The sequence below is a fragment of the Chiloscyllium plagiosum genome, chromosome 12 (genome assembly GCF_004010195.1).
Source record: "Chiloscyllium plagiosum isolate BGI_BamShark_2017 chromosome 12, ASM401019v2, whole genome shotgun sequence".
Lineage (NCBI taxonomy): Eukaryota > Metazoa > Chordata > Chondrichthyes > Orectolobiformes > Hemiscylliidae > Chiloscyllium > Chiloscyllium plagiosum.
In genome coordinates this window covers 11,655,944-11,683,727 of record NC_057721.1, presented here as the reverse complement: position 1 = coordinate 11,683,727, position 27,784 = coordinate 11,655,944, and the positions used below count along the sequence as shown (strand labels likewise).

General features: G+C 39.9%; 1 protein-coding gene across 8 annotated transcripts in view; it reads right to left on the bottom strand.

The window, feature by feature from the left end:
- LOC122554978 (ribosomal protein S6 kinase alpha-3) overlaps positions 1 to 17,328 on the bottom strand; it is a 125,319-nt gene extending 107,991 nt beyond the window's left edge. For 2 of the 8 annotated variants that reach the window (XM_043700462.1, XM_043700465.1), the window contains exons 1-3: positions 16,824 to 17,283; positions 15,150 to 15,290; positions 2,457 to 2,516 (exon numbers count right to left, since the gene is read on the bottom strand). In XM_043700462.1, the coding sequence (XP_043556397.1) occupies positions 2,457 to 2,516; positions 15,150 to 15,290; positions 16,824 to 16,883 (261 nt within the window). In that variant the 5' untranslated portion in view covers positions 16,884 to 17,283. The other 6 variants (XM_043700463.1, XM_043700466.1, XM_043700467.1 and 3 more) reach the window with 6 other exon arrangements.
- Between the last annotated feature and the right edge of the window lie 10,456 nt (positions 17,329 to 27,784).

Here is a 27,784-nt window from a genome sequence, read left to right as displayed (position 1 = left end):
TTAGTAGCCACACGCGCAGACAACAAGCAACATGAATTCGACTGGGACAACACTACTATCATAGGGCAAGCCAGACAGAGAACAGCCAGGGAATTCTTAGAGGCATGGCATTCATCCACAAACTCCATCAACAAACACATCGACCTGGACCCAATATACCAACCACTACAGCGGACAGCTGAAACTGACAACCGGAAGCGGCAGGGACAGACTACCATAAACACCGGAGGAAACATCAAAGAAGCACTTCGCAGGAGGCTCCCAAGCACTGATGATGTCGCCTAGCAACAAAAACTTCCAGCTCAGCGAACAGAACCACAACATTTCTGGTTCCTCTTTTGTTTGTCATTTATATAAATAATCTGGATGAGACTAAGTAGGCATGGTTAATAAGTTTGCAGACTACACCAAAACTTGGCAGCAAAGTAGACAGTGAAGTAGGTTTTCTATTATAAAGGGAGATGGAATGGCAGATGGAATTCAATCTGGATAAATGAGAGATATTGCATTTTGGTTCAACAAGGGCTGATACAATTAATGGTAGCGCCTTGATAGTGTTGTAGAACGGAGGGACCTAGCAGTTCAGATACATATTTTCTTGAAGTTTGCAGCACATATGGACAGGGTGGTTAAAAAGGAGTTTGGCATGCTTGCCTTCATTACTCAGTTGGGAAGTCGCGTTGAGGTTGTACAGAACATTGATGAGGCCTCTTCTGAAGTACAGTGTCAAGTTCTGGTCACCTTAGTGTAAGTACAATACTAAGTTGGAGAGGGTTCAGAAGAGATTTATCAGGATGTTGCCAGGTATTGAAGTTTTGAGTTATAAAGAAAGGCTAGACAGGCTAGGACATTTTTCCATCGGAGCTTAGGAGGTTGAGGTTATAGAAGTCTATAAAATAATGAGGTGTACAGATATGAGTTAATGGTCGTTGACTTTTCCCCAGGATGAGGGATTTCAAGACGAGATGCACATTTTTAAGGTGAGAGGAGAAAGATTTAAAAAAAGACAAGAGTGGTTTGCATGTAGAATGAACTTTGAGGAAGTGGTGGATGTGGGTACAATTACATCGTTTAAAAGACATTTGGATAACACTTGGATAGGAAAGGTTTGGGGAGATATGGGCCAAATGCAGCCAGGTGGGACTAGTTTTGTCTAGAATTATATTCGGCATGGACTGGATTTTATGCTATATAACTGGAAACATGAATAAAGCCATACAATGAAAGCATGCAGCTTAAAAGCATATTGAAGATTACTGATGAATACCTTTCCCTAGTTTCACCTTAGATTTGCTAAAACCACAGTACACAATTGTAATTTTATATCTATGCATCATGTCTATTATCTCTAAATAAAGTAGCAGATTGATCTTGCAAGAAGGACAGGGAGCCAACAGTAGTTTTAAAGTCTATATTTGAAAGCAATCATCTAAAGTAGTCAGAAAAAAAACACGTAACTATGATAACTAGTGATAGAAGATATAAATAGCACTGTTGTAATAAGAAACTACGCTTTAGTGACATTTCTTTGGCATCTTAATTAAACAGAACGATGCTTGCTTAAATTACTAATTGGAATCTTCTAATCCAACAGTATCAAGACAACGTAGTATTAGTTAAGGAACAAACAGCAATTAAATTTCTTCCAAATAATTTTGGATAGGATACTGGTCAACAGCCCTTATATGGCTGAGAGCTCGTTCAACTTAGTTCTTTAGTGGTTGCACGATACTTAAAAGAGCTCTCACTGTTGAAAAGCCCTTGCTTACAATGCGTAGTAGTACAGCATACAAATAACCTCATCACAATTCAAAGAAATCGGCAACCAAAAGTTGACAAAGCACTGGGACACACCCAAGTCTAGAATTTACTTGCTATTATAGTGAAGTTATTAAACATTTTGTTCTAATTAACCTCAAAAGTTATGAATCTCTTTTCTGGTATGTGTCTTAACTAAATGACCAGTCTACAACACAGATTTACGAGGACCAGCTCACAAATACAGTCTTAATAGACAAATGTGCAACAGTTAGGATTGGACATGCTCCTTCACACACACTTTAATAGAGAGTTTGGGGCAAGCTATTCTATCACTAGCACATCTCAAATTAAGCCAGTCCTGCCCTCACTAGGTGAGGCATGCACAATTCTCATTATCAGTTGTGGGATAATGATCAAGGACAGGAATTTTGTTGGATTATATTATTTTATAAATTAATTGAGATCAGGCACAGACCAGAGTTCAAATCTTGAAACTACATGGTGCATGGCTTAGCAAACTCAACAACTGATTATGCTTGAAGAAACTTTAAAACGATGGAAGATTTGCATATTCTTCACGTTAATGAAAAAAAGTGAATTGCTGATACTTTTCTACAAATTGTTTAAACAGCAGATTACAATTCAGAATTAGTTGAGAAATGACACATCAAGTCCCACTTTAAACATCAACTTACTGGTTGAAGAACTGCCTCATCTTCAGACATGGGCTCATCTGCCATTTGTTGACCATCCTGCTGTAGAATTTAAAAAAGAAAGCAATAATTATAGATGGTCAACTTTTCTCTGAAAACACTAGCTACAATTAAGTTTTTAAATTAGACTAACAAGAATTTATCAAAAGCTTGACCTTTTGATCTTTTTGCTGGGAGATAATATTTGGAAAGGAAAACAGACTAAATGAAGAATTTTACTTAGAGACGAGATTCCTCTATTTAACCACAACAGTATATCCTCCATAGCAATTTTGTTAGAACAAGAAAGTGCTAAGGTCCTTCGCAAGGAACATTTTGACAACTGATTCACATTGAAACTATAAATCAAATAACGAGAGATGGAGGACAAGGATTTTTTGCATTTGAAAGTAAATAGCCCATTGTGTTGCACATGTGCATATAATCTATGCTAGTCTCATTTTAAAAGCTACTGAAGGAAGTTGAGGACATGACTCAGAAGACGTTACAATTTCAATTCTAACCCAGACAAATTCCTTCCATTTACAGCTTCACAGCCAACAGAGGCCAAGAGGAGTGATCTTTACATTAGACACGTATAACTCCATTCACCAAAATTCCCAGTCCTAAACTGATCAAAACATTTCCATTTCTGAAGATAGATCTTGACCGACAAACCAATACAAATTCCAAAGGGTATGGAGTAATAGTATGGTCATTAGGCTTGCTCAATAAATTTATTCTAAGTATGCCCTAGCCAATACCCACCCAGTATTCCTTAAAGTCAAAACACATTGGCATCATGGCTGTTAATTCTGAAATGAAATGTAGTCACAACTGTACCTTTTTTGGTTATAAAGTGCTTTGAGATGTTGTATATGTTTAGCATGGCTGTGAAAGATATTATAAATAGTTTTCAAATATTTGCATGAAGGCTAAAGTAACACATAGGCCAATGAACTTTTAATGACATTAAAATCTGCCTTATAATAGTTTTAAAATCATCAATACCAGATTTATGAGCACCTACTTTCATCTAACATTATATATAGTAACTTCATCTGGATACAAACAAGATTTTGAAGAACATGCCTATTTTGTAGCATTGTGTACTCTTCCCTTCTAAACATGTTAAGTCATGTTATTTGTTTATAATGATTCAGTGAAATTTACCTATTACACATGGCATCACCCAACCACAACTGAAACCTTGGTAATCAAAAGGGAATAGTGTCATGAAAAGAAACAGTGGATAAAACTTCCATAAAAAGTCCAATTGCTAAACTGAAGGACAACTCCTTTGCCCCTTGGATAGTGGTTCAGATCATTTATGGTTAAGTTAGCCTCCTGCTGAGCCAGTCTACCAATCAATATAACTCTCATTATCCAGCTTTTAAAGTTTATGCCTGGACCTTAATGCTGGAAACTCAATCACAAAGGGCAGGGGGAGAAGGAAAAACAATATTAATCAAATAAACTCTGACCACAAAATTGTTTTACTTTCTTCCTTATAAATCAAAGAGGAATACAAAAACAGAATATTGAAGTTGCTGATCCAGATAAGGACAATCAATGGTTGGATTGGGCTTATCAGATAGGAAGAAGAAAATAATTCATTTGCATCAGCCCAGGGCCGAAGTGTAGGACCTCTCTCAAGGTAATTAGAAATCATTCTAATCAAATGCCAAATGATACAAATTTACTGTATCCAATGTTCTGAAGTACAGACCTAGTTGTATGACCACAATATTCTTCTCCATCAGATAGTAGAGAAGAAGGTGCCAGTACAGATCCACTTGTGACAGATTCAAGAAAAATGTTGGGAATAATTTAGCACTATCAAGCCATCGTTTTATTCAATGATCCCTAAATTTATGCTTGAAAAAGACTTATTTTGGGATAAGCATGATACTAGAAAGACTGCATTTATTATCAATCTTAATTAAATTGAATTTCAGAGCCAATCATATAAATAGAATTATATTAAATGCATCGCAAAAAAATACAATTCATTCAGCCCAAACATTCCTTGTTATGCTCCAACTACAGACTTACCTTAAATGAGCTTAAATCTGGGCTATTCCCCTCAGTAGCTCCCTGCAATATTTGCTCCTTCCCAGAAGTGGAAATATTATCTATAGTACTCTATCAAAAGCTTTCATGAGTTAAAAAGACTGCCATTTGCTCACCCATTATCCTTCTCTTTTCAGAAAGATTATTCTAGTTGTCCAACTTCCCATTACGGAATTCAAGCTCCCTGTAGGATGCTGGTCTAGTTCTATAAGTAGTAGACATCGACATCAATAGTTTTTGCATAACCAAACAACTGAAACTTTCAGCTCATGAACCTGGATTGCTAAATTCAAGCCTGAGTCCCAGAGGTAGTATATAATGCTGTTCCTCTTTGCTAAATTATGGAAATATGTATTCAGCTAAGAATAATGGACAGAAAGGGTAATGTGATTGAAGTTTTTTCCCATTACTGCAGGAAGCAATCTATGTTAAATCTGTCTGCTCCAGAGGCCGCAACACCTCCCCTTCATAGTTAATTGCAACTTTGGGGCAGTGAGATCTCCTGTTAAAAGTGAAACTATATAAATGCACCAGAACTAACTTCAATAGGAATATAACCTCACCTTTACAAGTCGAGGCATAGAATGTAAGGGCAGGGAGGTTACGCTGGACCTGCATAAAATGTTGGTTACGCCACAACTTCAGTAGTGTTGGCAGTTCTGGAATTCACCTTATAGGAGAGGTGTGATAACACTGCAAAGGATGTAGAGATTTACCAGAATGTTTCCTGAACTGGAGTGTATCAGTTGCGAAGAGAGATTGGGCAGACTGGGGTTTCTTTTCATTGAGCAGAGATGATCGAGAGAGAAATTGATTAAAATGTTTAAAATTAATTAAGGGGCATATCGGTAGAATTTTTTCCCCTTGATGAAGGGGTCACTCACCAGGGTGCACAGATTTAGAGGAGATATGAGAGAAATGTTTTTCCACCCAGAGGGCGATAGAGGCAGAATCTCACAACATTAATTAGATATGCACTTGTAAGAGGCAAACAAGGCAAGTACTGGAAAATGGGGTTAGGATAATTATATGACTGTTTTTGACTGACATAGATACAGTGGGCCGAAGAGTCTTTATGATGGAGATCTCGGACTCCATAACAATAGGGCAATAATCTTAAAATAAGAGTCAGGCCATTTAGGAAAGAAACTGGAAGACACTTTTTCCCTCCACAGAGGTATTGGAAATCTGCACATGCTTCTCAGAAAAAGCATCCAATACTGAATCATTCAATTTTTATGACAAAAACTGATTAAAGGGATGATTTGCATTAAATTATTCCTGGAGGTGAGGTGGTCACTGCATTGGGTCTGGAGTGGTTTTGGGGGTTGTCTCGTGAGCATTACTGACTATTATGCATAGATTTTATAAAAAGGAAGAACTGTTCCTTTGTTCAGAGCGCGCTTCCCTGTACAAGCTTCGTAAACATGAAGAGTTTTCAGGGTTTCTCCAAAGCTTGTATTGTATTGTGCTTCACAAAATTTTGCTTGCTCACAGAAGTTGATGTGTGGCAGTTGCATCAAGTGCATAAGAATCTCAGAAAAAAAGAACTTAACATCTGCTGATGATACACAAGGATGGAGAGAACATGGTTCCAGTCAAGAAGGCTTTGACCTGGATGGTGTCAAGCTTAGAGTATTGTTGGAGCTGCACTCTTCCAGTCAAACAAGGAATATTTCATCACACTCCTTGCTGGTGCCTTGGGGATAGGCTTTGGAGAGACAGGTGATAGGTTTCAGCACAGGTTTCCTAGGCTATAACCTTTATTTATATAGTTGGTCCACAGTAACTTCTGGTCAATATAACCTCCAGAATGTTGGCTGTGGGAGACTGGGTGATGGTAGTAAACACAGTTTCAGGATGCAATGGGCAGTTTCTCTTTGTATAACGTCATTGCCTGTCACTTGTGAGGTTCAAATATTACTTGCTACTGGACATTATTCAGATCTTACTGTATTTGGTCATGGATTGATTAAGCAGCTGAAGATGTTTGGACCTAGAACACCATCCTGGGGAACTCCTGGTTAGTTGAGTCATTGATCTTCAGCCCCAGTGAAATATGTTGCAGTAAAATGAAAAAGCAATGAACACAGGGCTGAATTTGTCAGAAACACTTTTACAACCAACAGCATTTTTTTATTCGGGGTTGTAAAAGACTGGAGTCAGGTTCCTCCTCCACAATGGGACTATTCACTTCACATTCCCCTCATTTCATTGCAGTGCAGAGGAATGTCCGAGCGAAAGCCAAGTAACTCTCCAGAGAAAAGGAGAAAACAAGATGAACCATGCATCTGTTTGGTTAAGATATGATGACAGGCCTGCTCACCATCACCGCTAGCAGCTGGGTGAAGGGCCTCACTGCTCAACATATACACATGGAGAGAACAAGGGATTAGTAGAAAGGTGGGGGATGTCATTTTGAAATTTACCTGACTAGCCATTATAACTTGGCTAAAAGAACTTTGTTCACACCGCACTGGTGAGAGTGACTAATGGATCAGACAGATTTGGAGAAACCCTCATATCACGTTTAAAATAATTCAATATTTGGAACTCAAACAGCAACTTATAAGCAACAAGTGAGCTGCAGCACTAAAATCTCAACCAAAGACAACTCGGGACAAACCCATGAGTCAAGGAAGTTCAATGGGTGGGAGAAATGGAAAGTTTCCAGTTGTTAACTCTTCATGATAACGATCCTAAAAGATCATTTCCATTATAGGAGCATACGAATGAAAAGGTACAGAAAGACACTCTCCAATTAACCAAGGACAAGTCAGGTCCAAGAATGGACAATGCACTCTTGCAGTTGTCATATTTCTGTTTGACTTTAGTTAATATTGTTCTGACATGCTAAGGGGCAGAGGAATGAACAGATGATTTTTAGTGCTCCAAAGGGACATCTTGGTTCATCCACTGAACTAAAACAATCTTAACCAAAATCATGCATAACATTTCCTGTCATTATCACTGTTGTAAAATTCTTTAGCTGCTCTTCAGGTTCTTAACTGAAAAAGATTCTTTAATAAATATCTCCATTCTGTTGTTCAGTTCAATTTGCAAGACTTCAATTGATTCCAAATATAATTCAAGATAGAATATCCACAACAATGCCTTCAGCCCTTGCAGCTGAGACCATTATATCCAAGGCCACTTTTCTTAGCTTCCCACTGTTCATTTAAATGATGCCACTTGGTATTGTTAGCCACAAACATGCGGTCAGTTCCCATCGTCAATACCTAGCTCTACAGTTCCAAATTCTGACAAAAATTCTTCATTGTGTTTAGAATGATCAGATGAGCAATGTGCAGCTCTGATCCCCTCCCCCCACCACTCACTCAGTTGAAGCAAAATGCTCAGAGACACAGTATAGTTTTGCCTCCATTTTTATTCCGGGCCCTAGAGGGACAGAGAACGATCGCCCATGTGCACAGGGACAAGAGCAGTTTCGCAATGAACTAAATAATAAGTGGGTGGCACAGTGGTTAGCACTGCTGCTGCCTCACAGCGCCAGAGACCCAGGTTCAATTCCCACCTCAGGCAACTGTGTGGAGTTTGCACATTCTCCCCGTGTCTGTGTGGGTTTCGTCCGGGTGCTCCGGTTTCCTCCCACAGTCCAAAAATGTACAGGTTAGGTTAACTGGCCATGCTAAATTGCCCGTAGTGTTAGGTGAAGGAGTTAACGTAAGGGTCTGGGTGGGTTGCTCTTCGGAGGGTCGGTGTGGACTTGTCGGGCCGAACGGCCTGTTTCCACACTAAGTAATCTAATCTAATCATTTTACAGGGAGGAGCATCCAGATAAGGCAACATACTTATTAATTGGGTGACTGTTACAATCGGGAGGGAGAAATGGTCAATAGGGTGGTAAACACTAAATGAGAAAGACTTGTGAAATCTCCGAGGGATTGGATTGTGTTTGAGTAGGAAAACTGTTCATTTTCTCAGAACTGAAAAGGAGAAAGGGCATGATAACATTGAAGTAGAGGGGCACATCTACAGGGAAATCGAAGATATGCAAGAACTACAGAGAGGAAAAGTTGGGGAGGAATTTCAAAAGAAACTCCTTGAATACACTGCAGTATATTCGCAATCCAATTAGGAGGCGGCATTGTTGGATATGGTGCTCGGGAATGAGAAGAACTAATTGTATGGGGAGGGATACTTGGGTAAGAATTATCATAATGTTTCGATTAGCAAGGGAGACAAGGAAGAGAAACCTAAAAGTAGACTTCTAAATTGGAACATAGCTAACTTCAATGGGAGAACTACATACCACCTAAGGTCAAATAGAACCCTTAGAGGAATCAAAAATTGTAAAGGAAGAAGAGGGGATCTTTAAGGAGAGATGTATCAGGTGCTGGCTAGGTACATCCCAACAAGAGGGAAAAGTTGGTGAATTTAACCGATGGATCTTTACATGACTAAAGATAGAAAATATGAAGACACAACAAGGGCAAACAATGCCCCTCAGTTTACTGCTTCAAGTGATTACTTATGGCAAATTGAAGTAGTGAAAAGGAAAATGAGACTAGGAAAGATAGAGTTTAAAAAGTGGCATACTGCATTAGACAAACCGAAGAATCATCTGTCAGTCGGAGTAACAGCAAGGGACAGGTGAAATAGGCATGAATATCACAAAGACTGACCACACACTGCATTGCCTGGTTCGAATGGCATGCTAAATGGTACAGACTTCGAACAGATCTAGTAACTCATGACTGGATGAAGCACTGTGGGCTAACAGTACAAATGTACTCCAACAAATATTTGCAATCTTGTGACCTGGAATATCCCCCACTCAACCATTACCACCAAGCCAGAGGACTAACCCTTGTTCAATGGAGAATGCAGGAGGGAACGCCAGCAGCATAAGGCATACCTAAAAGCTACCAAAAAGGACTATTTGCTTGCCAAACAGAAGCAGCAACTGATAGACCTAAGCTATCCCATAACCAATAATCAAATCTGAGTTCTGCAGATCTGCCATATCCAATCTCAAATGATGGTGGACAACTAAACAACTGACTGGAAGTGGTGTCTCCCAGATATCCATACCCTCAATGATGGAAGAGACCAACACCAAAGGTGCAAAAGATATGGTTGAAGCATTCATAGCAACCACTACCAGATGTGCCAAATTGATGATCCCCCACTGGTCTGCAGCACAGATGCCAGTCTTCAGGCAATTCTATTCACTCCATGTGATATCAAGAAACTGTTGGATGCACTGGATACTGCAATGGCTATGGGGCCTGACAACATTCCAGCAATAATACTGAACACCTGTGCTCCCCGGTCAAGCTGTTTCAATACTTACAATATTGGCATCCACCCAACAATATGGAAAATTGCCCAGGTAATTTACACAAAAAGCAGGACAAATCCAACCCAGCCAACTATCACCCTGGTCTTCTCTCAATCATTAGTAAAGTGATGGAAGGTGTCATTAGCAGTGCCATCAAGCAGCACCTGCTCAGCAACCACCTGCACATTGATGCCCAGTTTGTGTTCTGCCAGGGTAACTCAGCTCCTGACCTCATTATATTTAATTCAAACATAGACAAAGGTGCTGAATTCCAGAAGTGAGGTGAAAGTGACAGCCCCTGACATCAAGCCCACATTCATCCAAGTGTGGCATCAAGGAGCCCTAGTAAAATTGGAAGCAATGGGAATCAGGGGGCAAACTCCCCACTGCTTGAGTCATACCAGGCACTCGGAAGATGGTTGTGGTTGCTGGAGGCCAGTCATGTCAGCTCTAGGATATTTCTGCAAGTGTTCCACAGGGTAGTGTTCTTGGCCCAACATCTTCAGCTATGTCAATGACCTTCCCTCCATCCGAAGGACAGATTATTGTACAACGTTCAGCAACAGTCAGAAGTCCTCAGATATTGAAGATCTGGACAAAATCCAGACTTCAGCCTACTTGTGGCAAGGAACATTCTCATACACAAATGCCAAGCAATGACTATCTACAATTTAGAGACAACCCTAACCACTGCCCTACGACATTCAGTGGTGTCGCTATCATCAAATCCCCCACTGTCAACATCCTGTGTTACCTTTGACGAGAAACTGAACTGGACTCGCCACATAAATACAATGGCTACAAGAATAGGTCAGAAGCTTGAAATACTACAGCAAGTAACTAATCTCCCGACTCCTCAAACTCTGTTCACCATCTGCAAGGCACAGGTCAGAAGTATGGTGAAATACTGCCCTCTTGCCAGGATTGGTGCAGGTCCAACAACACAAGAAGTTTGACAATATCCAGTAGAAAACAGCCCGCTTGACTGGCACCACATCCACAAACTTCTTGATCAAAAAGTAGTGGTCCCAGCAATGAACATTGGAGGACCCAAGGTTTGGAGGATTCAACCTTTGAGTTGGACAAGGACTGCTGATAAATGGGAACACCATCACCTGCAAGCTCCCCTCTAAACCACTCATTATCCTAATTTGGAAATGTACCCTTCACTATCCCTGGTCAAAATCAATGGGTATTTTGGGTTGAGCTACAACACATGGACTGGAACTTTTCAAGGCAGCAACTCACCACTATGTTTTCATGGGAAAGTTGGGAAGGGCAATTAATGCTGGCCACCCACAAGTAAATAAAAAGAAAAATCTCAGGCTACTACAGGAAGTTGAGTTGGAGATAGGACATCTTGCCATAATCTTCTAACCTTGGCCAAATACGTTGGAAGGTGCCAGAGGACCACAGAGTGGAAAAATGTGAAACCCCTGTTCAAAAAAGGGAGTAAGGATATTCTTTTTCAACGCATCCAGGCAGTCAAACCCCAATGTTGGCTATGTTTTAGAAACAATAATCAGAAGAAAATTACAGGTACTTGGAGATGTTCAAGTCTATTAAAGGCAGGAGTCTGGATCTGTAAAGACAGACTGTGTTCACTAATCTATTTGAATGTTTGAAGTGGCAGAAAAGATTGATCAAGAAAATGCACTGGACAGACTATATTTCTGCTAGAAAGTACTTGTCAAAGTATCACATAAAAAGCTGGTTACACACTCGATAGTCACGTAACTTAGATTGGTTACTAAAATTGTTTTGTGTAAATTGACTGTATATGTAAACTGATTCTGTACAGGAATCAGCAAGTCATGGCAAAAGGTTGACTTCGACTAGAGGATGATAGACAGTGGTCTTCCAAGGGTCATTGCCAGGACTACTACTTTTTGATCAATGTGTGATATGAAAAAGTCAGAAAAGATAGAGATGTACAGCACAAAAACAGACCATGCAATCCAACTCATCCATACCGACCTGATATCCCAAATTCATCATGTTCTATTTTCCAGCACTTGGCCTATATCACTCTATACCCTTCCTATTCATATACCCAGCCAAATGCCTTTTAAATGTGTTGTAATTGTACGAGTCTCCACTTCATACACACACTACCCTGTGCATAAAGACGTTTTCACTTAGGTTCTTTTTATATCTTCCCCCATCTCGCTTTGGACTTCCCTACCCTGGGAAAAAGACCTTGACTATTCACCAAATTTGGCAGTAAGGATAATACCAATTAATTACAGAGATAGATTGGCAGAATGAACTTGACAAGTCAGAATTTAATGCAAAGAAGCATGCAATATTGCATTTTGGCAGAAGGAAGAAGGCGGCAATCAATAATTAAATGGTACAGTTCTAAAAGGGTGTACAAGAACAGAGACATGTGCAGATTAGCAGAGTATATGGGGCTGTAAGCTTCATTATTGGGGACACTGAGCACCAAAACAGAGAAATTATGCTAAACCACCATAAAATTCTAGTTCAGCTACAACCTGAATAATATATCCAGGCTCAGGTCACTCGGGTTTTATGAAGGTTGGAAGAATCAACGGGAAAACTGAGGTCTTGGTCAAGAATAAGGAAGAAGCATATGGCAGATATATACAGCAGAAATTGAAGGATTTCCTAGAAGAGTATAAATGCAGGAGTATACTTAAAATGGAAATCGGGAGGGCGAATAAGGGACATGAGATAGCTTTGGCAAAAAGGGCTAAGGAGAGTCCAAAGGGTAACTAGAGAGAAATTAGGGTCCTTTAAAGATCAGCAAAGCCACCTAAGTGTGGAACTCCAGGATATGGAGATATATAGCATTCTGCATCAATATTTAACTGTGGAGAAAGATATAGAAGATAGAGAATGTGAGGATATGGAAGATAGAGAATGTGGGAAAATAAATAGTAACATCTTGAAAAAATGCCTATATTAGAGATGGTGCCACTGCATGTCTTAAAACTCTAGGGTAGATAAATCTGAGGCCTGAACAGGTGTACCGTACAGCTCTGTGGGAAGCTAGGGAAATGATTTCTGGGCATCTTGCTGAGGGTGAGCTAACGTGGTGCAACTATTTATGAAAGATGCAAGGAAAAACCAGGGAACTACAGACCACTGAGCCTGACATTGGTGGTGGGCAAGTTGTTGGCGGGAATCCTGCAGACAGAGTTACATGTATCTGGAAAGACAAGGATTGATTACGGATTGTCAACACGGCTTTGTGTATGGGAAATCATGTCTCATGAACTTGATGGGGTTTTTTGAATAACAGAGGATTGTTGAGGGCAGAGTGGTGGACATAATCTATATGGACTTCAGTAGGGTGTTCAACGAGGTTCCTCATGGTAGACTGGTTAGCAAAGTTAGATCGCATGGAATAAGGGAGAACTATCTGGATACAGAACTGGCTTGAAGGTAGAAGACAGAAGGTGGTGGTGGAGTGTTGCTTTTCAGACTGGAGGCAGCGTGACCAGCAGGGTGCGACAAGGGTTGACGTTGCGCCCACTGCTTTTTGTCATTTTACATAAATGATTTGGACGTGAACCTAAGAGGTATGGTTAGCAAATTTGAAGATGAACCCAAATTTGGAGGTGTAGTGAACAGCGACAGTTACCTCAGAGTACAATGGGATCTTGATCAGATGGGCGAATAGGCCGAGGAGTGGCAGATGGAGTTCAATTTAGATAAACGTGAGGTGCTGCATTTTGAAAAGGCAAATCAGGGCAGGACTTATACATTTAATGGTTAGGTCCTGGGGAGTGTTACTGACAAAGGTTCTCAGTTCCTTGAAAGTGGAGTCACAGGTAGATGGGATAGTGAAGGCATTTAGTGGTCAGTGCCTTGAGTATAGGAGTTGAGAGGTCATGTTGCAGATGTATGGGATATTGGTTAGGTCTCTATTGAAATACTGCATGCGATTCTGGTTTCCCTGCTCTAGGAAGGATGTTGTGAAACTTGAAAGGGTTCAGAAAAGATTTACAAGGATGTCGCCAGGGTTGGAGGGTTTCAGCTGTAGGTAGAGGCTGAATAAACAGAAGCTGTTTTCCTGGGAGTGTTGGACACAGAATAACCTTTGAGGTTATAAAATCACGCGAGGCATGGTTAGGGTGAGTAGACAAGGTATTTTCACCAGGGAATAAGTTTAAGTTGAGAAGGGAAATATATAAAAGGGACTTATGGGGCAATTCTTTCATACAGCGGGTGGTGCATATATGGAATGAGATGCCAGAGGAAGAGGAGTAGGCTGGCACAATTGCAGCATTTAAAAGGATAGATATGGCAACAAATGCTGGCAAACGGGACTAGATTTATTTAGGATATCTAGTTGACAGGGACGAATCAGACAGAAGGGTCTGTTTCTGTGCTGTACATCTCTATGACTCTGAGTGCAGAAGATATTTAGCAGGTTTTAGCTAGGTTGAAGAGGTTTGAGTTAATGCCCTCGAAGCAAAAGGTTGGATATAGACATGTATATGATTATGACAGGCTGGATACATACAAATAAAAGTCATCCAATTAGTTAATGTTGCAAGTCTTGGGAGTATTCCATCACACTCCTGATTTATATACTTCGGATGGTTGACAGTCAGGAGGCAAACTACTCACTGCAGAATTCCTAACTCTGACAAGCTCTAGTAGCAAAGGCACTGCAAAAGTCAAAAAACGTCCAAGAACCCATAATCCAAACTTGCTTTCAATGTCAAACAGGTCAGCAGAAAAATTATACCCTCTAGTTAGTATCACCAGAATTTACAAAATGCAGGTAAGAGGATTTAACCTACAGTTTTTTTTAAACTACGACCATCAGCTGGCAACTCTGAGAATCCTTATGAACAACATTGAGAGATCTGCAGGTTTTAATTTAAATCTGATACCATACATTGTGGGTACGTCTTGGTGGAGTGCCTTTCAGGACAGCGGGTGGTCAATGAGCCAAATGGCCTGCCTTCAAACTGTGGAGTTCTATGATTCTATGACTGGGTGACTGCGGAATTTACACGTTCTCCCCATGTCTGCAAATTGTATTGCAATGCAATGAGCAATACAAGTAGAAATTGTCCATTTCCTAAGTCAATATTCTACTCATCCTCAATAACAGCACATACTAGCATGGTACCTGGGCAATGATTTCATAATTTTAATACCCCCACCCCACATAATTATCTGCAGATCCAATTAATCCAAACAGAAACTCATCTACTGTAAAATGCCAACAATTCCCAGCACTCATCTTAGAATTTTTATTGTGTATTAATACATCACTCCCACTCATTTCTTTGTAAATAAATGCAAATTTGATAGAGAAATACTCCAAAGTATACCTCATACAGTAGAGAACTGTTATGTTGTGTGGCAATACTAGCCTGACATCGAGTGGTGAAGTCACGTAGTGCAGTGCCCCTGCTTGGGCCCTCAGTTGGTTTCTGGCTGTGGAGAGGTTTACATAGGGGAAACGATGGTGACTGTGAGGCAAGAAAATAGAGGAAAAACTTCATCTCTTAAAATCTGGTGAACAATTTCAGGCAAAGTGTATACAGTCAGGTAAATCCTGATAGACCAAGTGTATTTAAAAGGGGGTATTACATTTTCATATTTGCAGATGCTGTGGGCATTCTGATACTCATGCTTAAGTTGGGTACTGCTTATAACAGTACGAAAGTCAGAAGAGGTTCAGAAAACAATTTTGCAAACCCACAAATGCAACAGCCTTGTGTTTGAGGACAAGCAACATAATACTAAATTTAGTCACAAATTAAACATAATTCACGTTAATCCTTTTCCCAGCTTTGAGTGGCATACCACTTGGAATTTGGCTTTACTTAAAGTTTTGCAAATAAATTATACAAGAACACAAGATAGCAGCCAGTGAGTTTAAAGCAACTTATATTGAGCAACGTACAAAATTTCATTAAAAACCTAAAGCATTGTATCGCTGACTAACAATATCAAGGTTACCTATTACTAGCAACCATTATCACATGGTTGACACAGTGTGAAAAAACCATTAAAGTTCACAATTTGACAATTGTTTTGATGTGCTGCTTGATTGTTACAAACAGCATTTACTCCTTAAAACATAAAACACCAGTATTTTGTTCCTAGACCTCAAATCTACAGTCCTATAATACAAAGATCTTGCCTTAAGTTTCTATATGAATTACAGAACTCTCAAACTGAGACATGCCAAGTAACCCCCAATGTGGTTGATCAATTGTATATTGTTTGGATAAGGAGGGATGTCAGCTACATAGATCAAATTGCAAAAGAAAACTTGAAAAAAGTAAACTTTGGACAGATCTAACAATTAAAAAAAGCTGACAAGATTCAGTACTTGATCAACGATATGATTTTTTAAAATGAGACCCTACGTCCTAAAGCAAATTACAAAAATTAAATTTTGCAGCTATTTCAAAGAAAGACTTGTTTTAAATGGGCTCGGGATACTTCCCGTGACAAACACTTGGACAAAAATCAAAGGCAAATATTAAAAGTTCAGACCTAAATCCTGCCCAATCATTTTCAAGCGCAGCTCGTTTTGTTGACTGGAGAGAAGGTTCTCACTTTAATATTTCAAGAAATGGGATGAAAGGCAAAACACACAAAACGAGGGAGAAAAACCAACACCTGAAGAGCCAAAATCGCAATTAAAATGCTCAAGTGAAAACGCGAAACGTGAAGTTTGACAGACTCGAGATGAGACCATACAGTTGGCTTCGGTTCAGCTCTTAGCAGCGTAGCACTTGACCCGACATGTCTCCAGACCTGGGAAAGCCCGGTTAGCAAGGAGTGCAGCCAAGTTATAAACAGACAAGAGACACGATAGGACAAAAAAAAGAGAGTTTGATCTAAACTCATTTCACTACCCCGACACACACACACAGATCCGCTCACAACGGTGTCAGATTGCACAGAGGGACGGGGACGCTCGATCGAAATAAATGGGAGAGAAGGCCCGGCGTTGTCCTTCGGGTGAAAAAGTTACCAAGTCCGCTTACCTCCTTCTCATTCTCCACAGCCATTTTCTGCCAGGGATCCACCAGCTGAGCGAGCGGCATCTTCGCAGCCGGACCCGACCGCGCGCCCGTCAGCCTCGCCGCCGGGACCGAGCGCGCCGGGAACGACGGGACGTCGAGGGGAGGGGGGATGGGGGCAGCGGGGACGCGCCGAGTGGGAGCTCGAGCTGGGCACCCAGACGGCTCGAGCTCAACCGGGGCTCACCCGCCAGAACAGGCGCAGGGGGCTGAAGCGAGCCCGACTGTCCCGAGGCCTGGCCTAGCTTCGCTTAGCTTAGCAGCCACTGCTACTACCGACGTCGTCGTCGTCCCCGCCGCCCTTTGCCGTCCCACACCCTCAGGAGCAAAACCGCCAGCCGTGAATCTCGGCAGCCGCCGCCGTTTCCGTTAACAATATGGCGAAACTTCCCTCACTTCAACCCCCCTCCCGCCCCGAATCACTCGCCGCACTACCTGTGGGTCAGAGCGAGGCTCCGCGCGTCACCCTGACGACAGCCGCTCTGGGGCGGGGCCAGGGTGGTGGGCGTGGCTACGCGCGGTGCTGGGGCGGGGCCACCGTCGTCCGCCAATCGGTGGGGCAGCCAGGTGAATCGAACGCTAAGTGGAAGCACAGACCACCCACTTCCGGAACACCTGGTCTGCACGTTCAAACACGCTTTTACCCATTGTGTTAGCAAAGTGTGGAGTTTGGGAAGCACTCTTGACAATTAGAATTAGGTTGAATGACACGTGTCTTCAACTACGGGGATACATGAGTACAGCGAAAAGTGTACGACATCGCAACCTCTGGTGCCATCTTAGGTAGAGAGATAGCTAGGCACAAAATCTCAGGTATAAATTAGAAAAAAAAATTTAAAAAGTTAAATGATCACCATTACAGTTCTTATAAAGCTAGGTTCAGCGTTGCCTAGGTAGAAAATCTTAGCTATAAATTAGAAGAATAAAGAAATAAAAGTAAAAGTTCAGCATTTATAGTCCTTCTTGCCAGCCATTTGCAGATTGGATTTTTTTGACTCATTGCGTTCATTGGTGATATCATTATATTCTAACCAAAAATGCACATTTTAAACAATTTCTATGCATTTATGCTGTTGGGTTAAATAATATTGGTCTGTTTATTCATATATAAAATGCATGAATAAAGGTCTTTGCACACATTTATGATGAGAAAGGTTGCCATGTATACCTGCGACAGTGCAACACAAGATGGGGTGTTCTCATTTTTTGCGTGCAGAATTCTGAATTGAAATTGAGCCCAAATGTACAGTATATGTTTGTAAAAACACAAGACACATACTAATGCATGTATAACATGTCTGTATAAAGGTGCACATATAGAGAAGATGATGCATTTCTGCAGCACTCTTTTGATCACTGGAGAGCGTAAAGCACTGTAGTCACTTAAATACGTCTGAACTGTAGTCTCAGTTGTATTATAAGAAATATGTCAGTCAATTTGCAACACACACCATGACATATGATCTGATCAATTTTTGTGATGTTAGCTGTTGGTTCAGAATTGCCAGAACATCAGGGAATATGCCTGGATCTTGTTTATAATTGTGCAAGTGGATGTTTTATATTCTCCTAAAAGGACAAATAGTGCCTTGGGTTAACATAGCATCTGAAAGACATCATAATGCAGCATTCCTTTCGGAGTGAACTAACAAGTCTGTGTAGATTTTATGCTGAAGTCTTCACAATAGAACATATATTCACAACCTTTGAGCTCAGAAATTACCTAGTTGACACTTGTTCCATGTGCAGAATATATATGCTCATATTTGCAAATGAAAGACCTTGGAAGTGCAGCAAACAATTTTGTAACAGAAACATAGTAATGGGCTTAAAAATAATATACAAAAGTAACATACCACACAAGTTGGAAATCTGAACGCAATCAGAAAATGCTGTAAGCACCAAGCAGGTCAGGCAGCATCTATGGTTAGACAGAGTTAACCATTCAATTCAAAGACTTTTTTATCAGAACCCAAGGTCATCAACCTTAAATGTTCACCCTGCTTTGTTCCCTACAAATGATACCTGTCTAGTTCAGCATATTCATCTTTCCTGTTTTCATTAAAGAGAAAATAGCTGGAAATGTGTTGCTGGAAAAGCGCAGCAGATCAGGCAGCATCCAGGGAACAGGAGAATCGACATTTCGGGCATAAGCCCTTCTTCAGGGCTTTTCAGAGAAAATAGTCAGGCTGATGGAATAGGCACAAATATACTGCATTTTGTTACAAAGAATGAGAATAGTGCAAATATAATAATAGTGAAATGTGAAAGGGGGCAGAAGAAGAGAGATCTGGAGTGGTGCTGACCACTTCTGAATGTGGCAATAAGTATATTGACGAGCTAACCAATCAAGCTCATAATATGGCACATTTACATTTGCTAGAATACAAGGACCTTTTCTCTGCAAATAAGTATTTCAAGCCATGCTTCTCATCTGGATTATCCAGAAGCTTATGACTCTATTACTTTTGCCATAGCAATTCCTCAGTCAATCACAGTCAATTTGCCAATAAATTACTACCGTTTTCTCCACCATAAATTGTCAAGATTGTTTAAAATCTTGCATTTGTTCCGATGAGTGGGAGATTAAAACCTTTGACAGTGTCTCTCTTTTGAGCAATATTAAGTGCAACTTTTAAAATGGCAGTCACTGGTGATATGCAAAATCCCACTGACGTGAAATAAATAATGCCCAAATAATGGTGATATAGGAAAGAATGTTACCTAGGAGACTTAGCTGCTATTCTTCATATACACGTGATATACAGTCAGTTGAACATGACACTCACAATATGCATAGCCATTAAACATTCTTATTTTTTTTTCACTTAACCTGGGTCCCCCAGTCCAGGGGTAGGGACTAGAAGCCCTTCCAGATCATATGTAACCAAATGTATAAATTGTACCTTTACATGGATGAATACATTTACATCTCCTCTGTAGTTTTTTTCCATTGTTTCAAAAAAATGATACCTTGGATTAATGCCAATGGATTATTACAGGATTTCAGTAATCTAATTATCATGTCAATGATTCATTAAACAGTAATAAAATCCATTGTGAACCAAAGCTATTTTAAAACAATTTTATACCATATTAATTGGTCAAAAATTGATGGATAATACTACAATTTGAAAACCTTGGATTAATGCCAATGGATTATTACAGGATTTCAGTAATCTAATTATCATGTCAATGATTCATTAAACAGTAATAAAATCCATTGTGAGCCAAAGCTATTTTAAAACAATTTTATACCATATTACTTGGTCAAAAATTGATGGATAATACTACAATTTGAAATCACTATTCTTTAGCAAAGGAAATTACCGTTTGTATCTGACTGATTAGTGATTCCAATCAAAGGCCAATTCATGGACTCTTAACCGCCCTCACTACCTTTAGTGATGGTCAATAAATTTTGGCCGTGACAGCAGCTATAGTCCTGAGAACTAATAATAATTTATTTTGCTAGTGAAGCACAATTATAATGTATTAAAGTTTGAGGACTGCTGACGTCTGATTCAGAAAGATGTGTTATCAGATAAACTATTTCCTGGCACATTGCAGTGAGGAACAAGATGTTATCTATCTGCATAAAAAACAACTGAAACAGTGTCCACTTCCTTTTTAGTTCTTTTTATGGTATGTATTGTGTATTTTTTTTATCTGACCACTTTCTTTTCTCCCACATTTTTACTTTTTGGTTTTAATTAAATTTGATTATTTTTATTTAAGTACCCTTATTCATTCAAAGTACTCTTTTATTTCCATTCTTCAACATGACTATTGCAAACTGATTTGGTTGGTACACCTCAGCCTTATCTGTGGTCTATATGGTGTCCTTAGTTCAGGGACTTTGTTTATTTTGTATTTTCTCACACACTTTAATTGCCCCTTTTGGAAATAGTGGCAAAATATTCGCAGGCTGGTTATCAACCCATTGACCCATGTCATGCATGTTTCTTTTCTGGCAGACAAGTTTTAGTTTGTACTTAAATCCAGAGCTTCTGGCTCAGTGGCAGGGTCACTACCTACTGAGGCATAAAACCTGTCAAGTATAGTGATCATTGTCATGATATTATGCAATTTTTGCATAGCAGCCAGGTCAGGGTGCAGGATGAGATAAATACAGCTGCAAGCATACGCAGCTAGCACATTTTGAGGTGGCTAGTTCTAACTGAAACCTTTAATTTCTACTAACAATTTTGTTATTTCCAAGAAACCATATTAATTATAATTTTTCAGTTGACAATTTATTGTTTTAAAGGAAAGAACAGCATTAATACCTTTATGATGCCCTAAAGCACTTTATAGCCAAGAAAGTATTATTGAAATGTAATCGTTGTTGTTATGTACAAAAGAATGAAAAATGTGTTGCTGGAAAAGCACAGCAGGTCAGGCAGCATCCAAGGGGCAGGAGAATCGACGTTTCGGGCATAAGCCCTTCTTCAGGAACGATGGTTATGCCCAAAACGTCGATTCTCCTGCTCCTTGGATGCTGCCTGACCTGCTGTGCTTTTCCAGAAACACATTTTTTAGCTCTGATCACCAGCATCTGCAGTCCTCACTTTCTCCATGTACAAAAGAATGTCAACCATCTTACACATAGCAAAACTGCACCAACAATTATAGAATAAATAACCAGATAATATGTTTCAATTTTCCTTTGATCAGGACATGGGGAGCAACTCCTTTGCCACAGTTTGAATTGTGTCATAAGAGTTTATACATCTATCTGTGACACCAGGTAGAACTTTGTTTAGTGTCACAACTGAAGACAGTACCTGTCCCAGTGCAGGTCTCTCTCATGATTGCTATGAGAGAGTAAGCATAGGTAATGAGCTCAAGTCTGTGAAAAGGGTCTTGAATCCCCACCTTCTGTCTCAGAGGCATCATTTATTGTGACAACATCCCTTACAAGTTGTAACTGGTAGGTTATTTAGTGGAAAACATTGTATCTATTGGAGGACAGAGTTATTCTAATGATAATTGAAAATTTAGCAGCATGAGACGATTAATTTTCAATGAGCCGTTTCCAGGAATACCCATCAAGCTAAACATTAACTGCTGCTGGAAAAGCATCAGCTTGGTGAAAGATGCTCTTTGGTCTGTCTAAAACCTACTGGCATCTTAGTGTAAAGCACTGTCGACAACCAAGAGTTGCAAGCTGGTGTGTTCCAAGATCCAAGATGAAGTATTGAATAACATGCTAAAGCTTGGGGCAGCCATCACATGGATTCAGTGGATGAAGGCCACTTTCAAAGGCATTCATGCCCTCATATACAAAGACCTGGAACATGGATAAAGGCCCTCAGGTGTATGCACCAGAGAATGTTTAACATGAAATATAACTGTACATTGTAAATTCCTGAAGAAGGGCTCATGCCCGAAACGTCGATTCTCCCGCTTCTTGGATGCTGCGCTTCTCCAGCAACACATTTTCAGCTCTGATCTCCACCATCTGCAGTCCTCAATTTCTCCTATTGTAAATATAACTTGGAATGACAAGTATAGTGAAGCATCCCATACTGTATTGAAAGAAACAGACCTGTGTAGGGCTTTGTCAGAACTGAATCATCATGAAATGTACTAATTTCCCACATTCATCAAGTCAGACACAGCTTGTTTCTTGAACCCTATTTATGTTATGGGCGCACGGTAATGTCTGTTAGATAGTGACTAACCCACAGATAAACATTAGAATCACTGTTTTTTTCCAGTATTTACAAAATAAATCTTTTCAAACACTACCTTTGAGTTGGGTGCAAATTCATGCTGTAGTGACAAAGGTCAAATTGTCTCTCATTGTACTTCTCAAACTAGTTGCAGCCTTTTACACGGTTAACCAGACCATGTACCTCCACTGTCATCCATCTGGGTAAGACAGTATTTTTTATTTCTATTCTTACCTATCTAATCATAGCCAGTGTATCACTTTCAAAGCTTCTCTTCCTACGTTTGCATCATTATCTCTGGTGTCTTCCCAAACCAACCTCAGGATTTATCCTTGGAGCTCTTTTGTTTATCATAAACAAGCTACCCCGTCAAAGACATAAATTGAGAATGCAACATCAGTAATCACATGCACACTGATCAATTTTATTATTATTAATTTACTGAGTTGCAGAAAATGTACAATCTTTTTTCACATTGTAGATCATGCAGTTTTAACAATTACATATGGTAAGGTTTTATGATTATTGTGAGGGAGACTTTGCCTAAATGAGGGAGGAGCTGAGTGAATGCATCTGATAATTTGGTTCAAAGTGTAATTGCAATGCAGAAGGCGGAAAAGTGCTTTAAATAAGGCTTATTGCAAGAAGTAAAGTGTACTGAGTGAGGAATTTAATAAAGGGTGGAGGGAAGGCACTTGTTTCTTCTACTCTTTTTCAGTAAATCCATTGATTGGTAAGAAATTGAATGTGTGGGAATAATTGGGAAGTCATGGACCCTACTGGAGCCCTAGACAATAAAAAATGCTGTAAGTACTGCCAGAAAAAGAAACTTGAACTTTGGGTTTCAGGGCTTGAGTGGTTGCTGGAGTCACTGCAGTGTATCCACAAAGTTATAGTTATATGGAAAGCACATTCAGGCAGCTTAATGACCTTTAGACAGAAAGGGAATGGGTATCCACTAGGCATTTTGAGAGAAACAGGCAGACACTCCAGCAATCCTCTAAGGTCCTGCTGATAAATTGGTTTTGCATTTTGGAGGTTGATGAGGTCAATGGTTCCTCAAGAGAAATGAACCACGAGCTGCTGAGTTGTCCAGGACCGAAAGAAGAAGAGAGGAATAGTGCTAATGGTGGGGGATTTGTTATCAAATGTGAATGCACAGAGTGCAGCAAATAAAGTTGGGGAGTTACAATGCAAGTTGCCATGTGGAAATAAATTGAGGTGATATAGAGACCTGGCTCAAGGAAGGGCAAAACTAGATGATAAATGTCACTGATGACAGGGTGTTCTGAAAAGTTGAAAAGGAAAGTAAGATGTTGTGGTGATAGTTTTGGTTAAGGAGTGCATTGCAGGGGTGTTGAAAGAGGATATTCCTATGGGTTCAAGGACAGAGTCAGGTGGGCTAGATTAAAAGAACAAAATATGCAATTACATTGCTTGGTATAGTCTATAGATCAACTTAGAGAGACAGATGTGGAGGAACAAATCTTCATTACAAAGATATGCCAATATTATAGAATTGTTATAATAGAGAACATTGATTTACCAAATATAGATTGAGATACTGGATTTGTAAATGGCAGTGAGGGACAATCATACCTAGTTTATGTTCAGGAGCATTTCTGCACTTGTATGTGTGCAATCCAACAAAGTACCTGGTTTTTGAAAATGAAATTTTCTCCAATATGGCTTGGCATTCAGCATGCAATGAGTTGATTTTCAGCACTTCTGTTGTTGCAAAGTACCTGAAAATACTGTGGAGTGTTTTTGGATGTGTTGTGGTGAGCTCCAGGATTTTGGCAGGGAGTATTAGGTGACCTGTCCACACCAAGGGGTTGATGACAGCAGTACCAGTGTTTCTAGAACATCACAGGAAAATACAGTGCAGTCTGTGAAGAGGGAATGTTACAAAATTGAAATAGGAGCCATAGGTCATTCAGCCTCTTCAGCTTTATCTGCCACTCAATAAGATTATGGCTGATTTTTTAAGCTTCAAATTCTATGTTCACATTTACTCCCAATAACCTTTGATTGTCTTGCCTAACAAGAATCCTTGGCCTTAAAAATATTCATACACATTGCTTCTTCTACCTTTTGAGGTAATGAGTTCCAAAGTCACTCAACACTCTGAGAGAATAAAATGTGTTCTCACGTCTGTCCTAAAAGGGCAAACGCTAATTTTTTAAAAAGTATATCTTGGCTTCAGAACCACCCAGAAGAGGGAACATCTTTTCCATGTCTACCTTGTTCAGACCATTCAGGACCTGATACACCTCGAATCAAATCACCCCTTGCTCTTCTAGCCTCCAGTGTAAATTGTCCAACCTATTCTTGGAAAACAATCCAATTATTTCAGATATTAGTCTAGTAAACCTTGTCTGAACTGTCTTTGGCAAGTTGATGATGGACTTGTCCATGCACCTTTAGAGTAACAGGATACTATCTGGCAAGTCAAACGATTCCCTGATAGTGCAATGTGCATGCCTGTCAGAGCTCTCCTGCATGTCATCCTATTGAGGTCATAGAGTCATAGAGATGTACAGCATGTATTTGATTTCTGCACAGAATGCATAAGTAATCTCATGAATCAAGTGAGCTGTCTAATAAGCCATCCTTCATTTTTGGTATAACTTCAGCCTGGCACTTAACCTGATCTGACTTTAATTCTACAGAAGCCTGTTATGTATGTCAGGCCAATATCTGAACTGGTAGCAGCAAGTCAAATGGTGGGGGCTGTGCTGTGCTGTTAGCTTTTCTCCTCCTTATGCTGGACAAGTTGCAGTCCTCAGGTGTCTAAAAGATTGAAGTCAGAATGAATGGTTAGTTTGAAGGAAATGGGGTGGATTGAGAGGCAAGAAATTCTCCTGCTGCTCGGATGCTGCTTGACCTGCTGTACTTTCCCAGCACCACACACTCAACTCTAATCTCCAGCATCTGCAGTTCTCACTTTTGCCTATAAAGATGGTAACAACCTATCAATCTTTGAATTCTGCTATTGCCACCATTTCACTAAGGAAAGATTATGATGATACAAAACAAGAGCATAATTCAGTAAAACCTTTATTATTTGACACCAGTCTGAATGTTCCATTAACTGGAATCTCTAGCCAAGTCATTGTTGCTATATAAAATAGCAAAGTTGTTTTTCTGAAATGATTGTAAAAGAACTGATTGATGGTTCAATGCTTACAGTGAATTTAAAGGTGGGGAGGCCTTATGCCTGTGAAAGTTGCAGTATATGTCACATGTTTTTGTTTGACTCCTACCCATTATCACAAACTGCAAATGGATTGACCAGCATTTTTGACTTAACATCATCAGCCACTACTGGTGCATGCTGGGTAATTCAGAGTTGACTACATTGCAATCTTTGCCCATCATTATCCCACATTGCAAGCAATATTGTATGTACGAAGTCCCTTTGTGATATCAATTGTTTTGCAAAATGTAGAATATAATATATTTTGATTCAAATGCTGTCTTGCTTCCACTTTTAAGTCTTAGATGGAGAGATACTTAGATCTGAACTGTGACTGAAATCTGGATGTAGGTGATAGCCTGATTGTAGCACTTGACTGAGGTCTGTGTTTGGTTCTGGCAGGACCTTTGGATCTTTGTAGTTTTTACTTCCTCACAGATATAGACATCATTGGCCATGCTAGCAAGTATTGTCCATCCATATTTGCCTGGAGAAGGTGGTGATGAGCTTCTTAAACTGCTGCAGTCCTTTGGGTGTGGGGATGCTGACAGTGTTGTTAGGAAAGGATTACAAGGATTTTAGCTCATGGCTTGACCTTTGCAGACAGCAGCATTTGAACTAGTGGGTGATACTAATGAGTGTAGGATACTTAGCTGAGCCTGTGGTTCAACACCAACTGGTTTGGCCCAGTGTTCAAGTTGTTTCGGTGTTAGCCAGATGCAGTAATTGGAATCCAGATATGACTAGAATGCATCTCTGGTTAATATAAAAAGAATGGACTGGATATGACAAGATGGCTGAAGAATTTTAGCTGCCATGCACACCAAATGGCGGGAAGCCAACTTTAAACAGGGAAAGTACTAGAGGCAACAGTATAAGGCTCTTATGTGGCCATTGATCAATCATTTAAGGGTATCCATTGGTGAGAGTCCAGGAAAGTTGTTCTTTGGCCTTTTTGCCCAGAACTTAATTCTGATGGAGACGAGGTTTGAGCATGTCACCATCCCAACTAATTAAATGGCTTCCAAACTTACCACTGCTAGGAGCAAAAGTAAAAAAACTCCATCCAATGAATAATAGACATGTTCATTGTGCCAGTGATGTGATTTCTCAGATTTGCATGATTTGCTCATGAGCTTTTAATATTTTTGGCCTGCTTTGTTTTTGATAAAGAACAGAATGCTATGAGTGTTTTATAATTGTTAATAATTATACTTGAATAATTTACTTCTTGGTTTCTGAATGGTGTTAGAGATTTTCAAGTAAATTCAGACACACTAAACGTACATTTATCTTAACTGTATCATTTCCACCAAAGTTGGTGAAAATGAACAAATGAGGTGGTGCTGCAGCTATAACTGTGGCTCATGAATGATTTCTTTTGGACAACACTGAACTAAGAGGTCTGACCCTAATCCTAATCCTATGGCAGTTTTTATTACCTCTGGTGTATCATAAACAAGTCTTTTTGTACTGTTTTTAATTATGCTAATTTCTATAGGAACCCTCAGTCCTTCCATACCCTGACAGCAACAGACATTTCTCACTAATCTCTCAGTAGCCATCCTTTAAAGTTACAGTATCATTGTATATTCCTCTTCTGAGCCTATGTCACTAAACAGAACCTCTCCACATTAATAACTGACACTGGATTTATTTTCAGCCCTTGAGACGAGCTTTGACTTCCCCTTTCGCAAACTGCTTCCCCTTGATGTTCACCACATCCTTGATAAGAATGCACATTTTCTCCAGGGGAAATTTGCTTGAAGGTAGCTGGTAAAGGGAGAAGGGGACAAGGCTGTCCTCAGATATCATACTTCACTTTTTAAATCTAGAGTATCCATGTAAGCACAACCAAAATGACAATTTTGCATTCATCGCATGTCTTGAATCTGCATGACGGTTTAGACATTGTAATTAACTGGTTCATGTGCACTTCTTCAGTGAAAGGAATCTGCCTTAGATTTAACTTTTATGCAATTTCAATCTCACAGCAATGGAGTTAACTCTCAATGGACCCCTGCCATGACATAGTAAGCCATTCTGTT